Raw genomic sequence first — 16,320 nt, 5'->3', positions numbered from 1 at the left:
TGCTGGGAAAACTGGACAGCTACATGTAAAAGAATGAAATTAGAACACTCCCTAACACCATACACAAAAATAAACTCAAAGTGGATTAGAGACCTAAATGTAGGAGCAGACACTATGAAACTCCTAGAGGAAAACATAGGAAGAACACTCTATGACATATATCACAGCAAGATCTTTTTTGACCCACCTCCTAGAGTAATGGAAATAAAACCAAAAATAAATGGGACCTAATGAAACTTCGAAGTTTTTGCACAGCAAAGGAAACCGTAAACAAGATGAAAAGACGACCCTCAGAATGCGAGAAAATATTTGCAAACGAATCAACAGGCAAAGGATTGATCTCCAAAATATACAAGCAGTTCATGCAGCTCAATATTAAAAAAACAAACAACCCAATCCACAAATGGGCAGAAGACCTAAATAGACATTTCTCCAAAGAAGACATACAGATGGCCAAGAAGCACATGAAAAGCTACTCAACATCACTAATTATTAGAGAAATGCAAATCAAAACTACAATCAGGTATCACCTCACACCAGTTAGAATGCGAATCATCAGAAAATCTACAAACAACAAATCCTGGAGAGGGTGTGGAGAAAAGGGAACCCTCTTGCACTGTTAGTGGGAATGTAAATGGATACAGCCAGTATGGAGAACAGTATGGAAGTTCCTTAAAAAACTAAAAATAGAATTACCATATGACCCAGCAATCACACTACTGGGCATATACCCAGAGAAAACCATAATTCAAAATGACACATGCACCCCATTGTTCATTGCAGCACTATTTACAATAGCCAGGTCATGGAAGCAACCTAAATGCCCATCGACAGACGAATGGATAAAGAAGATGGGGTACATATATACAATGGAATATTACTCAGCCATAAAAAGGAACAAATTTGGGTCATTTGTAGAGACGTGGTTGGATCTAGAGACTATCATACAGAGTCAAGTAAGTCAGAAAGAGAAAAACAAATATCGTATATTAATGCATATATATGGAACCTAGAAAAATGGTACAGATGAACCAATTTGCAGAGCAGAAATTGAGACACAGATGTAGAGAACAAACGTATGGACACCAAGCGGGGAAAGAGGCGGGAGGGGGGGCTGTTGGTGTGATGAATTGGGCAATTGGGATTGACATGCATACACTGATGTGTATAAAATGGATGACTAATAAGAAAGAAAGAAAGGAAAAAAAGAATAAGGAACATAAGAGGTAAAAGACCTGTATTTGGAAAACCATATAACACAGATGAAAGGAACTGAAGATGACTCAAACAGATGGAAAGATAGACCATGTTCTTGGATTGGAAGAATTAATATTGTTAAAATGACCATACAGATTCAATGCAATCCCTGTCAAAATACTAATGGCATTTTTTTCACAGAACTAGAAAAAATTTCAAAATTTATATGGAAACACAAAAGACCCCGAATAGTCAAAACAATCTTGAGAAAGAAGAAGAGAATTGGGGAAATCACACTGCCTGTCTTCAGACTATACTACAAAGCTACAGTAATCGAAACAGTATGGTACTAGCACAAAAACAGATGCACAGATCAATGGAACAGGATAGAGAGCCCAGAAATAAAACCACACACTTATGGTCAATTAATCTATAACAAAGGAGGCAAGACTATATACAATGGAGAAAAGATAGTCCCTTTAATACGTGGTGCTGGGAAAACTGGACAGCTACCTGTAAAAAAATGAAGTTAGAACATTCTCTAACACCACATACAAAAATAAACTCAACATGGATTAAAGACCTCAATGTAAGACTGGATACTATAAAACTCCTAGAAGAAAACATAGGCAGAACACTCTTTGACATGAATTGTGGCAATATTTTTTTGGATCTGGTCCTAAAGGAAAGAAAAACATCATTAAACAAATGGGTCCCTTAACTTTAAAAGCTTTTGCATAGCAAAGGAAACCACTGAGAAAACGAAAAGACAATCTACTGAAAGGGAGAAAATATTTGCAAATGATATAACCAATAAGGGGTTAATACCCAACATATACAGACAGCTCATGCAACTCAACATCAAAAGAACACACAACTGGATTAAAAAATGGGCCGAAGACCTGAAGGACATTTTTACAAAGAGGACATGCAGATGGCCAACAGACACATGGAAAGATGCCCAGCATCACTAATCGTAAGGGAAATGCAAAATCACAACCATGATGAGATATCACCTCACACCTGTCAGAATGGCTATCATCAAAAAGAACACAAATAACCAATGTTGGTGAGGATGTGGAGAAAAGGGAACCCTCATACACTGTGTATGGGAATGTAAATTGGTGCAGTCACTGTGGAAAATAGCATGGAGGTTTCTCACAAAACGAAAAATAGAACTCCCATATGATCCAGCAATTCCACTGCTGGGTAAGTATCTGAAAGAAACAAAAACACTAATTCGAAAAGATACATGCATCCCAATGTTCATAGCAGCATTTTTTACAATTGCCAAGATATGGAAGCAACCTAAGTGTCCATCAACAGATGAATGGATAAAAACAGATATGGTGTATATATACAATGGAATACTACTCAGCCATAAAAACGAATGAAATTTTGCCATTTGCAGAAACATGGATGGACTTGGAGGGCATTATATTATGCTAAGTGAAATATGTTAGAGAAAGAAAAATACTGTATGATATCAATTATATGTGGAATCTAAAAAATATAACAAACTAGTGAATACAGCAAGAAAGCAGCAGACCCATAGATGTAGAGAACAAACCAGTGGTTACCAGCGGGGAGAGGGAAGGGGGGAGGGGCAATATAGGGGGAGGGGATTAAGAGGTACAAACTATTAGGTATAAAATAAGCTACAAGGGTATATTGTACAACATGGGGAATATAGCCAATATTTTATAATAACTATAAATGGAGTATACCCTTTAAAAACTGTGACTCACTATACTGCACACCTGTAATGTACATAACATTGTACATCAAGTATACTTCAGTAAAAATAAAATAAATCAATATCAAGATCTCCCCCATGCAAGTATATACTACGAAATCCTACAAACTTTGAAGTAGCAACCCCTTTCCTGTAACTATTATCTAAACTTACACAACTGTAGAAAATCTCTCAGGAAATGCAGTTCCTTGCACTGTTGCTATTATTCTTTCTATAGACTTTTATATAGACTTCATTACATATAAGCACTATGCGCCTCAAAGGAGGATATAAAGGGACAAATCCAGACATGTATAACTTCCTTAAGCTTACAGTCTTAATGGAACATTCCTATCAATAACTATAACTGAGAATAGAAATCACTGTGTCATCAGATAAAGTAAAGTGGATGTTTAAAGGCTGAGATTATTTCTGGTTGGTAAGATCAGGAAAGAATTCATGGAGCATGTTATGAGCTGGGCTGTAAAGAATGGCAGGGATGTAGATTCTAAGCAGAGGTTACTTTATGAGCACTGTCCAAAAAGCCAGAAGCCATGGGGCAAGTGCAGGGAATGGCATCTAGTGGCAGCTTTGTTGACATACAGGGTGTGTGAAGACAAGTACGGGGAATAAAATAGATTACTGGCACAATGTGCAGAGCTTAATGACATTTTAGAGCAGAGGAGGGCTTCAAAACAGGTTAAAGTAGAGGAAAGAGGCTGGAGGCGGAGACAGTCAGGAGGCAGAAGCAGGGATGTCTGAACTCGGAGTGCCGCAGCAGGAATGGTGTGGGGCTGCTGGTGGGGCCAGTTCCGCAGGAGCGAACGAGGGGCCAGAGAGGTTCAAGGATGATGGGAGCCCAGAATCTAGGAAATACTGGTGCCATTAATAGAAGTGGAGAACATGTGACAAAGTCTAGAGACAGATGATGAGTGCTGAGTGCAGAGGAAATGTCCTGCAGAAAAATGCAAATGTTGAACTGAAATCTGGGAAAGAGGGCAGAGCTGCATATAAGGTAAGAATTTTTAGATATGGCAGATGAACTCTTAAGACTGAATGAGACTGATGAGAATGGGACTTTAGTGAAAAGACAATTCTAAGTGCTAATCTTCGGGAAATACTAACATTAATGGCTAATAGGAGGAAAATGAATCAGAGAAGGTGTGACTGGAGAGATACAAGGAAAACTGGGGAAGCACAGTATTACATACAGTTACACACATGCATATATACTTACTTATGAATGAAAAAGCTTAGCTCTTGATCTGAAGATCACATAAGTTGATATATGGACAGCAGGGTTTTCTAAAGTGTGTTCTAGGGCAGGGGTCCCCAACCCCTGGGGATACCAGTCCGCAGCCTATTAGGAACCGGGCCTCACAGCAGGAGGTGAGTGGCGGGAGAGTGAGGGAAGCTTCATCTGCCGCTCCCCATCACTCCCCACGGCTCCCCACCGCTTGCACTGCCACCTGAGCCATCCCTCCCCACCCCCCTCTGCCCCCATCCATGGAAAAACTGTCTTCCACAAAACCGGTCCCTGGTGCCAAAAAGGTTGGGGACCACTGTTCTAGGGAACACTAGTTTTATTAGCTGTTGAAAGGTACTTCATTATCAAAACAGGACTCAGGGATCAAAAAGGTTAGGATATTGGCCCTTTATCTACTGAAGAAATTCAAAGAGTCCATCACACTGACCCATAAACCCTTTTTGTTTTATATCCTCTAGATAACAGCAGTGTATCTAGACAAGGAGCCAGCTTGAGAAATACTGATACGTCGTAACGTTTCAAAATTCACAGAATATTAAAACTGAAAAGGACAGCTGTGATCATTTCTTCCAATCGCTTCATTTTATATGAGAAGAAAGTTAATTATATGATAAATTACTGTATTGCCTTATTCTTGGTAGGTGATGAATAAATGTGGATAGGAAACCGTATGAACAAGAGAGAAATAAAAAGGGAAATGACAAATAAAATAGAAATCTGAGCTTTAAAAGCTACAATATTAGTTACCATTTGAGAGGTAACTTGCTTTATGCTTATTGTTTTAGAATATTTCACAGTGTCATCCTGAAGAGGAAACTGAGGCCTCAAGGATCACATGGCCAGTGGTCCAGCTGGTACACAGCAGAGCTCGAATTCAAACCCAAATCTGTCTTACTCTTGAAATCTGGGCTCTTGAACACAATGCCCTGTTGACCTGACAAGAGGGCCAAAGAAGAATCCAGTTCTTGGGTAAACATTCACCCTCATCCATGGATAGGGCCCAAGATAAAGCTTTCTTATACCGAATTGCCACTATATATAAATGTAAATAAAACCTAATGTAGCAAATTCAATATATCAAAAATCTAGATTTACAAAACAGATCCTCAGGAGTATATTTATTTGCTTTTAAAAATAAATTTATAAAAGAATCATCAAAATATTCTCTCTCACAATATGAATATATTTACAATTATTTCATTCTATTAATTTTTTCGAGAGTAGACATCCTGCATAGGTCAAGATACGCCTTTCATATTTCAGCAAGGGTCTAAGTATATCATTTATGAAATTTTTCTAGGAAACTCACTTTCATTCATGAGAAATAAGTCCAAAAATAATCGCTTTGGACCTCAGGCCATGAATTCATATTAATTTTAATGAGTTTTCCTTGAAATGATACACTATCTCTACTTGAGTCTGGTGATATACATACACAGAAACATAGGCCATCACATATACTTGCAAATATTACAGTCTCATACTTTGAATCCCCAATTTAAAATAGTACCACATTCCCTTACAATTAGTCAAACAATTTAAGTGGTATTGGTATTTTTTAATTCATTCTAGCATGTTATATGTAAGATCTGGTCAACTGGTAAACCATTTTTCCACAGTGTGCATTATGAAAGAATAAGATTTATTCCCCCAAGTTATGATTTGTAAACCTAAGTTCACTGTAGATGGCTATGTTAGGTAACATGTCAGAAAAATATTTATGAAAGCTTAATATCAGTGAAAATCAAAAATAAAATTCACATGTAGTTCTAATTTAAAAACATATTTGGCTCTAATTTTCTTGATAACTGGATTAAAAATTTAGTAAAGATTCTGCTCTAACAATTTCTAAAAAATTAAATTCTTAACTGCTATATTGATTAGTAGAAATTTAACAAGGGTGGTTTTCTTGGTCTACATAGAGTTAGTTATAATTTATCTGTAATACTATCTCCCCCAAAGTATGTACCTTGAAACCTTACATTTTACTGTCAAAATAGGTTCAGGAAACATTGCAAATTCTATTTCTCTCTTACAGATTGACAATAAACATCAGCACTGTACAAGCTCCTGGAAGTTCTTCAGTTAAAAAAAAAATTAGCTTCATTTAATCCATCATTTCTTAAGCTTATCTATCAATATCCTGGTATAATTAGTGTCACAGGAAACAGGATTAGAAAACCTTGCTATAATGATAAGAAGGAGATAATCAGAATCAGTGTATGGTACCCAAATCATCTGTGTTAGATTCTGGAATTTATGTAATTTTACCATATTTTCTTTTTGAATGCTATTTTTTATAAAAAGATAATTGATTGCATACAAGCATAGCAAACAGCTTAAAATAAGAATAGGAGCATGCTGGGTACCAAGAAAAAGACATGGGATACTCAGGGTTTTTGTGTCTTATACAAAGTAGGTAAGACACTGGTGTAAAATGAGAACAGTTGGTGCAATTAACCCTTCTCCAGGGTCACCGCTAAGGCACAAAGAAAGACAGTAAGAAAAGAGCAAGTAGTTCATTTACTAAATGGCTGACATGCAGCATACTTACACTGCCCATTCAAGCTTCTCATTCTTGATTGAGTTGTACAGAGCCTGTAAAGAGAGAAAACAAGATGGAATTATTCTTTTCACCCTGTTTCACATTTTGCGTTCAGCAAATGACCAAAGCCAAAAGGCTTGAGTGAGTCAGCAAGCAACTCCCAGGGCCCTTGTGGGTCATCCTATTGGTACTGCAGAAATGAAGAAAACACAGGTGAGGCTAAGGAGCACAGGGCAGGTAGAGCTCTGTGAAAGAGAGAGACTTTTCATGAAGTAAAAAACGTCATTTGTAAGACACACAACACTGTACTACATTTTACCACAGTAAAATATAGGACATGATTAAAATTAGACCATGTACTCTATTTTTCTTATTCAAAATATGGTCTTATAGTTTCATTGCTTTGGAAATTTCAATATTCATACCTTTTCATTAATGGAATAAATATAACTGTTTTCATAACAACTTAATGAGTAAGACACATGGAAAGGAGACTGAAGCCCAATTATGGGAGACTATCTCAGAATAATTTCAGAGTTTCTATGCCAATGACTTAAACAGCTTTTTGTTTTGTTTTGTTTTTTTATTGGGATAAAGCTGCTTTACAATGGTGTGTTAGTTTCTGCTGTACAGTCAAGTGAATCAGCTATATGTACATGTATATGCCCTCTTTGTTGGATTTCCTTCCCATTTAGATCACCACAGAGCACTGAGTTCCCTGTGCTGTACAGCACATTCTCATTAGTTACCTATTTTGTACACAGTAGTGTATATATGTCAATCCCAATCTCCCAATTCATCCCACCCTCCCTTTCCCACCCTCGGGGTCCATATGTTTGTTTTCTACATCTGTGTCTCTATTTCTGCTTTGCAAATAGGTTCATCTGTACCACTCTTTTAGATTCCACATATATGCGTTAATATACGATATTTGTCTTTCTCCTTCTGATTTCACTCTGTATGACAGTCTCTAGGTCCATCCACATCTCTACAAATGACCCAATTTCATTCCTTTTATGGCTGCGTAATATTCCATTGTATCAGAATGGCCATCATCAAAAAATCTACAAACATTAAATGCTGGAGAGGGTGTGGAGAAAAGGGAACCCTCTTGCACTGTTGGTGGGAACGTAAATTGATACAGCCACTATGGGGAACAGTATGGAGGTTCCTTAAAAAACTAAAAATAGAACTACCATACGACCCAGCAATCCCACTACTTGGCATATACCCTGAGAAGACCATAATTCAGAAAGAGTCATTCACCAAAATGTTCACTGCAGCACTATTTACAATAGCCAGAACATGGAAGCAACCTAAATGTCCACCAATAGATGAATGGATAAAGAAGATGTGGCACATATATACAATGGAATATTACTCAGCCATAAAAAGAAACGAAATTGAGTTATTTGTAGTGAGGTGGATGGACCCAGAGTCTGTCATACAGAGTCAAGTAAGTCAGAAAGAGAAAAACAAATACTGTATGCTAATGCATATATATGGAATCTAAAGGAAAAAAAATGGTTCTGAAGACCCTAGGGGCAGGACAGGAATAAAGATGCAGACGTAGAAAATGGACTTGAGGACATGGGGAGGAGGAAGGGTAAGCTGGGACAAAGTGAGAGAGTGGCATGGACTTATATACACTACCAAATGTAAAACAGATAGCTAGTGGGAAGCAGCTGCATAGCACAGGGAGATCAGCTCGGTGCTCTGTGACCACCTAGAGGGGTGGGATAGGGAGGGTGGGAGGGAGACGCAAGAGGGCGGGGATATGGGGATATATGTACATGTACAGCTGATTCACTGTGTTATACAGCAGAAACTAACACACTATTGTAAAGCAATTATACTCCAATAGAGATGTTTAAAAAAATTAAAAAAAAAAAAAGCCATATGCACTCCAGTGTTCACTGCAGCACTATTCACAATAGCCAGGTCCTGGAAGCAAGCTAGGTGTCCATGGACAGAGGAATGGATTAAGCAGCTTTTATGGGTCCCACCTCCTGACTCTGCTTTACAGTTGGTGAGTGCCGCACTGGCGGGTGCGGTGGTGCAGCAGACAGAAAGCTTCCTTGGAGCCTCCAAGGTTCCGTCCAGGCAGCAGAAGACTGCCCCACCACACCTCCCAGCTCTGGCGTCACGTGTAAGCTCCTTGTAATCACGTTGTTCCACTACAGCTAATCCAAGAAAATGCTACCCACACCTCTAGTTTCTTACTTTTGAGTGAGATGTTACAAAGAAAACACAAGTGCATCTCTAAGATATAACAGCAAATTGCGTTGAAGAGAGGACTATGTGTCTAATAACATGATGCAGTTGGAACATTTTTCTTTAAAGAAGGATTTGGACTTATGAGACTCATCTCATTCACTCTGAGATGGGAAAAGGGGGATCAGATGCCATCCAACCCCTCATCTTTCACATGAGGAAATGGTAAGTTCATAACATTTCCCAGGCAGCACAGCAGAGCAGAGGCAGAACTGCCTTGTAGATCTATCTTCTAAGTGTGAGAGGAAGTCTACATGTGTGTGATCAAAAAGACTGCATCCAGCTAGTGAACTCCCTTTCTAGCAAAGCACGTCCCAATTCAGGACAAAGATGCTTAGTTACAGATTTTATATTATTTAAGATGCGATACATGTATCCTTAGCCAGTGTCTTGACAGACTCCATGGGAGTTCTTCAGTGTGGCTACAGTAGTCAGTTTACCTACTGTATAATTATGGGAGCTAATAAAATTTAGGACACATTTCATCATTATCAGGGTATGGTAAAACGTGTCCTCAAATACAGAAATGGTAAAACATCAAAAGAAAATAAGGGGTAAATCAAGGCACAAAGACCATGCTATAAATTGGATGTTCTTTTTGAAGAACTCAAATTCACTCAAGAACTAGGACAACCTATTATATAGCTAATGTCTCTTGAGTCTGCATGTACAGAAGTGCAGAGTCAATGTCTAGCTCCAGCCTCAGGAGACTCTTGCTGATAAGCGTCTTTACATTAATTCTATTCCTTGTAGGAGCCGTCCTGAACCCACAAGTAATAGTGGGCTTTTCAGAAGAGACAGACCATTAAAGGTTTTTTATACACTATCACTCTCAATACTAACCAGAGTAATTTAACAATATGGTAAAGATTAAAAAACTACCTGTTCATAAAGGTAGAAAATGATATCTAAGCAACTAGAAATTTTCCAATAAATTCAATTCTGCCCTAGATCATTTTTTTTTTCAAATTTTTTGCCTGTGAGAATATTTTCTTGAAGAAAGAACTGAGTTTCAAATGAGAAGATTCTTGTTTCCCTGTCAGCTGCACATCACACAACAAACTCTATTATAAAGGGTCTTGTAAAATTCAACAAAATTGCTATATTGTAGGTCAAGTCCTCTTTGTGTAAATGATAACGCAACAAATCTAAACACGGGATGTTAGCCTTATCCTTTTCAATGAAAAAATTACAAAGGGATTTTCCTGAATCTTTTTAGTGCTTTATGATAGTCCATTATTTCTCTTAAAAAAGGAAAATTTGCTTTGCAAATGCATCCAACACTCATATACCCCGATCACAACTGCCTACCCTTGTATCTGCTTCACTTCGTTAGGAACTGAAGTCCCTTGATTCCCCCTCATCTCCAGCCAACAGTCCTCACATCCTTTCCCAGGCAGCCCATCACCTCAACCAGTCTTGATGGTACTTTCCACTTCTTTGTCCCATGGCCTTTCTGTTGTACCTGAAAAGAAACACTGTAACTCTTGACCAATCCTATTCTGACTTCACATTATATTAGTTAAGGTTTCTTTAGTTTCAAATTCAAAAATCTAAACTCTACCTTAAGGGTAAGGGGGACCTAACGTTTATGTAGCCAAACCATAAAAAAGATCCAGATGGAGCTGGCCACAGGGACACAGGAATTTAAAATTCTACCCCCTTGTTAACCGTTTCTCAATAAAATTGGGAAAAAAACATAAACTCTGCCCCCTCTACTTTCAACTCTTCTCTTTCCATCCCAAACATCCCCACTCCCTGTTTCTTTGCTACACAAGAAACAATAAACATGTCCATATCAACAGCACCCATTCACATCTTTGTATCTCTGAATAAGAGAAACCCACAGTTCTTTTCTCCCAGCTCCAGTTTGAAAAGATTCCAACTGGTATGATGTAGGTCACCTGTCCTCCCCACTGATCAATCCATGTGCCTGGGAGATGAGGAGTTATGATTCGGCCCTTCCCTGCAGTCAAGGGGGCTGGGGTATCTATTACAGAGGGGTGGCACTGACTGGCCGCAAGTGCAGACCTCCTGAGCTCCTGGTAGGTGACTAATTCAACATTAATAGAGAACATTAACAACAGTACACACTAACATCTCACACTTCCGCAGAGCATTCATTCATGAGTCTCTTTTAACTTTTTTGCCATTTTCCCTAAAACGTATCTGCATTGGCATCTGTTCTTTCCTCCTTTCTGACAGGAAGGGAAGGAGTGGTCCATGCCTGCCAGGCTAAGCCTCTAACACAGCTCCTGACCTTCCCTTTCTGGGGTAACAGCTCTTCCTTTACCTGCTCCCCTCTATCAGCTTTCAAACCTGTGCAGGTCTCTCCAAACCCCATCTCTGCAATTTAGTTGCCACGCTTTGTTCCTCAGAACCTCTCCTGAGAGAAGTTTCAGCAATTCTTATCTCCGCTTGATCTATTCTCTTCAATCTAGTTTCCATCCCTGTTCCTCCATTAAAACTTATCACAACAAATTCATCAGCTTTCCTCGTTCAAGGCCACTCTAGTGTTCTGTATCTCTTCACCTTCAGCAGCACTGAATACTCTCAAACATTGAATATATTCTTCCTTATTTTCTGTGACACAATACATAGTTTCCTGAATTTTCTCCTATCTCCTTTGACAATCCTTCTCCTTACTCATATCTTCCTCATCTTATCCCTTAAATGTGGCTGAACCTAAGGGTTTATCTTCGGCCCATGTGAACTCCTGTGAAGTTCAGATTCATGTGTCACAAAGCATCACAAACTCCGTAAAAAGGAACTAACTAGTACATGAAGGCCTAATAGTGAAAGTGTACTCTCAATCTTAGTAAACCCCATTGATATAAAACATTTAATTACTGGAGTACAGAAACACTACACATAAAGCCCAAGGATGGGTAGTTTATGGTGATATAAAACATGCCCAAGTCAGAATCCTAGGAATGCCAAAATTTTTCTATCAATTGTTCCATTCAAAATACTTTTACATATATTTCTACCACACAATCAAGGAAGCTCCAGGTTAAAATCATCTTTACTACCAATCTTGCACCTGCCTACTAATGGCACAAGAACAAGCCTTTTAGTAATAGTGTTTTTAGGACAAACTGTTAAAACTCAAGAAACAACAAAATGGAATTTCAGAGCTGAAAGGGGCCTTAGAGGTCATGAAATAAATTCTTCCTTTTGTAGATGGGGAAAATGAAGCCCCTTGTTTAAAAAATTCTCTTAAGGTGCTATAGCTAGTTTTCATAAAGTTTGACTCAGAAATTACATTTCTCTCAGAAATCAAGTGACTACATTCAACTAAGTACATTCTATCCTTTCAACTAACTAAATTCTTTCCTATCAGCTAACTACAGCTAACTACATTCTCTCTCCTAAAACCAAACTTGACAGCATTGTAAATGCCTGGCTTAGGTCAAGGCTCACGTGAAAGGGAAGAAGGCTCGTGCCTCTCCTGGAATCGAGTCATGTAATGCTGGTCACTGTGATATTCTCTTCTTAAGGATGAGCTTTAAACAAGAGCCACCGTTGCTGGGACACATGCTTGGGATGCCTTCGTCAGTGAGGATGATGGTTTGCTGCACTGATCGTATACTCCCACTCCACTTATGACCAAAGGTATTTGCCATACAAATGGCTGAAATTGGAGGTGTATTTGACAACTTAGTAAAATAATTTATCTCTAGCTATGTGAGGGGTTATCTGATCTAGGTCCAAGAAAGCAAGATTTGTGGGTAAACACTGTCACAGAAGGCTTCCATTTCCCTGTGGCCATGAATTGGTAGCTGGAGACAAGTGGGGAAAGGGACGAAATCAATCTCAATGGGCCAGAGCAGCCCATATAAATTATATGCAGTGAGGTGATAGCCAGCTGTCTCAGGCTAAATAATGGACCCCCAAAAGACATCCAGGTCCTAAACCCCAGAACCTGCAAATGTTTCTGCATTCCACAAAAAGTTTGCAAACACAATTAAGTTAATGATCTTGAATGGGAGAGAACATCTGGGCTGAGTGGTGTCCCTATAAGAAGGCAGCAGAGGGAGATTTAACAAAGACAGAAGAGAAGGTAACAGGAAGATGGACAGAGAAACTGAAGTGATACAGACACAACACAAGGAATGCTGGCAACCACCAGAGGTTGGAAGAACCAGGGAAGACATCCTCCCCTAGACCCTCTAGAGGAGCGCAGCACTCTCCACACCTTGATTTCAGACGTCTGGCCCCCAAAGTTGTGAGAGAATAAATCCCTGTTGTTTTAGAACACCAAGTTTGTGGTAATTTGTTGCAGCAGCCCTAGGAAATTAACACACGAGGTATAAATGGAAGACAGATTTCTGAATAAAGAATGATCATACCCACAGGGTGACTTCCAGAAACTTTTCCAAAGTCAGTCCCCAGGTAAAACACAGTTGTCTACCAGAGTGCTCTCAACTGAAAGTATGAGGGTATGTGCCAGAATGAGCCAATGAACTTTTTAAAATATTGATCACTGAGTCCCATCCCAGATCTACTGAATCAGATTCACAGATTAGGAACCTAAACATGAATATTTCCAAATGATCCACACATAACTCTGATACAAAGCCTTGGTTAAAAATCACTGCTTTGTGAGGTTACCTGTCTTCTTCAAACTGAAATTCCTGCAACTTAACCCAGGAGCTAGACAATAATCAAATACCTCCACTGAGACTAAAGAGGACAGAATGATTCCTCAAAGTTGAAGTTCATCAGTTTTAAGAATGAGAAAGCAAAGTAACTTGCTTAAATTACAGAGATCAAGGTATCTTGGTCTAAATTTACTTTTAAGTCTTTGTTCTTCAACTTTTAATTGCTTCTCATCGAGATGATAAAATGCAATTTTATTCAAAGCTTAGCACCATCTTTGACAGCCCACACACGGTTCTCTGAAGCTTTCCCTATTACCATGCATCAGGTAACCATGAGTCTCTTTCTCTCCAGAAGCACATTTTGCAATCTATGAAATTCATGTATTTTTGTTCAATCATCTCTCAACTCCAATGATTTTTCTTTCTCTGTCCTCCTTGAATTACTAGGAAAAGTATAGGGGATAACACAACTTCCAGTTTCCCTTCGTGAGACTGACAGTGACCACAGTGAAATTTGTACCCAAGAATTATGACACCATCAACGCCATGGCTATCTTGTTCAAGTGCAATGCTGCTTCATGCAGATATTCAGATCAAGCAGACTTCTAAGTATAGAACTAAATATGCAACACTCTGGAAAATGTTATCAGAGAAAGACTGTGTTTGAAAAAGACATTGGTTAAAAATTAATAAATCTAGGGGCTTCCTTGGTGGCGCAGTGGTTAAGAATCCGCCTGGCAGTGCAGGGGACACGAGTTTGAGCCCTGGTCCGGGAAGATCCCACATGCCACAAAGCAGCTAAGCCCGTGAACTGCAACTACTGAGCGTGCGCTCTGGAGCCTGCAAGCCACAACTAATGAGCACGCGCGCCTAGAGCCGGTGCTCTGCAACAAGAGAAGCCACCGCAATGAGAAGCCCATGCACCACAACGAAGAGTAGCCCCCGCTCGCTGCAACTAGAGAGAGGCCACACGCAGGAACGATGACCCAACACAGCCAAAAATAAAAATAAATTTATTTAAAAAAATTAATAAATCTAGTTACCATATGAATTTCAAATTGGTTAGAAAAACTCAAAATATCTTAAATCAATGGCCCTCAACTTTTATTTTCTTCCTTATACCTTAAAATAATATTGAGAAACTGCATTACTACCTCATTAAAGAGGGCTTCCCTAAAACCAATATTTAGAATTGACTCTTTGTTTGCCCCTCTACCCGTGGAAGTTGCTATACCCGTGCAACATACCAAATAAAGTTATGGGTGAGAACTGTGCCGCCGCCTTCTTTTTTTCTTTTTCTTAAGTGGCAGAAGGCAATTGTCAACCAGAAGTAAAAAAGGATAAACAGCCTGAAACTCTGACCACAAGAGTATTCATAGGTAGATCCATTTTAGGGAGAATAACATATAAAAGATGAGTTTCTGGAAACCGATTCCTGTATCCAGTGGAAAGTTTTCATGTACCCAAGTTTAAAGAACACGACATTAAAGAACACATATTAACAAGCAACCTTGCAGGCATTCCTCTCTTTAGCTCTCATTCAGGGTGACAAAAGCATGCTCAATATAAATAACTTATTCTGAGTTTGGCTTTTTCCCACATCTATAGTCAGATCTATTTTTTGGATCCAGTCACCATGTAAACAGGGTCAAAATCTATGTCCTGGAGCGTTAACTTACCACAGGTTGTGGCGCACTTACAAACCCAGCCAGCAATGGCAGAAACATCTAACCATTAAGTGTCTGACTCTACTGCAGAGATGAGCCAACGCCAAACCATAACAGATACCACGACAGTAACATAAAAGCACTCGCCTTACTGAAAGGGAATCTGAAGTATAATTAATATGCATGATTCATCACATAACAAACACTTGTGAGTACATCTGTAGGCCACAGTGGCATTACGCTAGGTGTAGAAGAATCCACTCTGCCTTCTGGGGCCTCTTATGTAAGGATAACAAAACGTACTGCTAATCCTGACTGAACTTGACCTAATGGAGAATTAGCTAGCAGAATCAACTTTTTATTTCCTGCCATCAATGTGCAAGGCACTTTCACACATAGTATCTAATATGTGACATCATATGACAAGTCATTTTTAGACAAATATTTAATAGAAGAGAGAACAGATCCAGTCTCAGGATCTAAGAATTTGAGGGGAGGAGGGGGTTCGACAATCATGAACTTGCCCTTTCAAGACAAATAATTTCATTTACCTGGCCTTCATTTTCTAAATATGTGCTATGAGAGGGTTGCATAAGGTTACCTTTTTTGACCCCCTTCCAGATCTACCATTCTATGATTCCACTTCAAAAGGATCTTAGAAATCACCTGGTCAAACTCTCAAACTAGTTCTTTCCCTAGTCCCTACTCCCTTTTCCTGTGTCCCTCACTTATTTTTCCCCATGGTTATTGATTAGCAGCATCACTATTTGCTCCCAAATCCCAGGTATGACTCTATAAATTAGGAAATAAAATTAATTTTTAAATTGTACATATAAAAATGAAAAAGGGGGCTTCCCTGGTGGCGCAGTGGTTGAGAGTCCGCCTGCTGATGCAGGGGACACGGGCTCGTGCCCAGGTCCGGGAGGATCCCACATGCCACGGAGCGGCTAGGCCTGTGAGCCATGGCCGCTGAGCATGCACGTCCGGAGCCTGTGTTCCGCGACAGCTGAGGCCACAGGAGTGAGAGGCCC

The 16,320-nt window shown here is 39.2% G+C and overlaps 1 protein-coding gene across 10 annotated transcripts in view; it reads right to left on the bottom strand.

The window, feature by feature from the left end:
- Nucleotides 1–16,320, bottom strand: part of PSD3 (pleckstrin and Sec7 domain containing 3) — a gene marked incomplete at both ends in the record, with an annotated part of 558,422 nt that overhangs the window by 150,422 nt on the left and 391,680 nt on the right. For 9 of the 10 annotated variants that reach the window (XM_082680187.1, XM_082680189.1, XM_082680194.1 and 6 more), the window contains one exon: nucleotides 6,754–6,797. In XM_082680187.1, coding sequence (XP_082536313.1) covers nucleotides 6,754–6,797 — 44 coding nt within the window. Of the gene's footprint in view, nucleotides 1–6,753; nucleotides 6,829–16,320 lie in introns of all 10 variants that reach the window. The other variant, XM_082680193.1, reaches the window with a different exon arrangement.

This window comes from Grampus griseus (assembly GCF_964374135.1).
Source record: "Grampus griseus genome assembly, chromosome: 21".
Taxonomy (NCBI): Eukaryota; Metazoa; Chordata; class Mammalia; order Artiodactyla; family Delphinidae; genus Grampus; species Grampus griseus.
The sequence above is the reverse complement of the archived record's forward strand: the minus strand, read 5'-3'. Positions and strand labels throughout refer to the sequence as shown.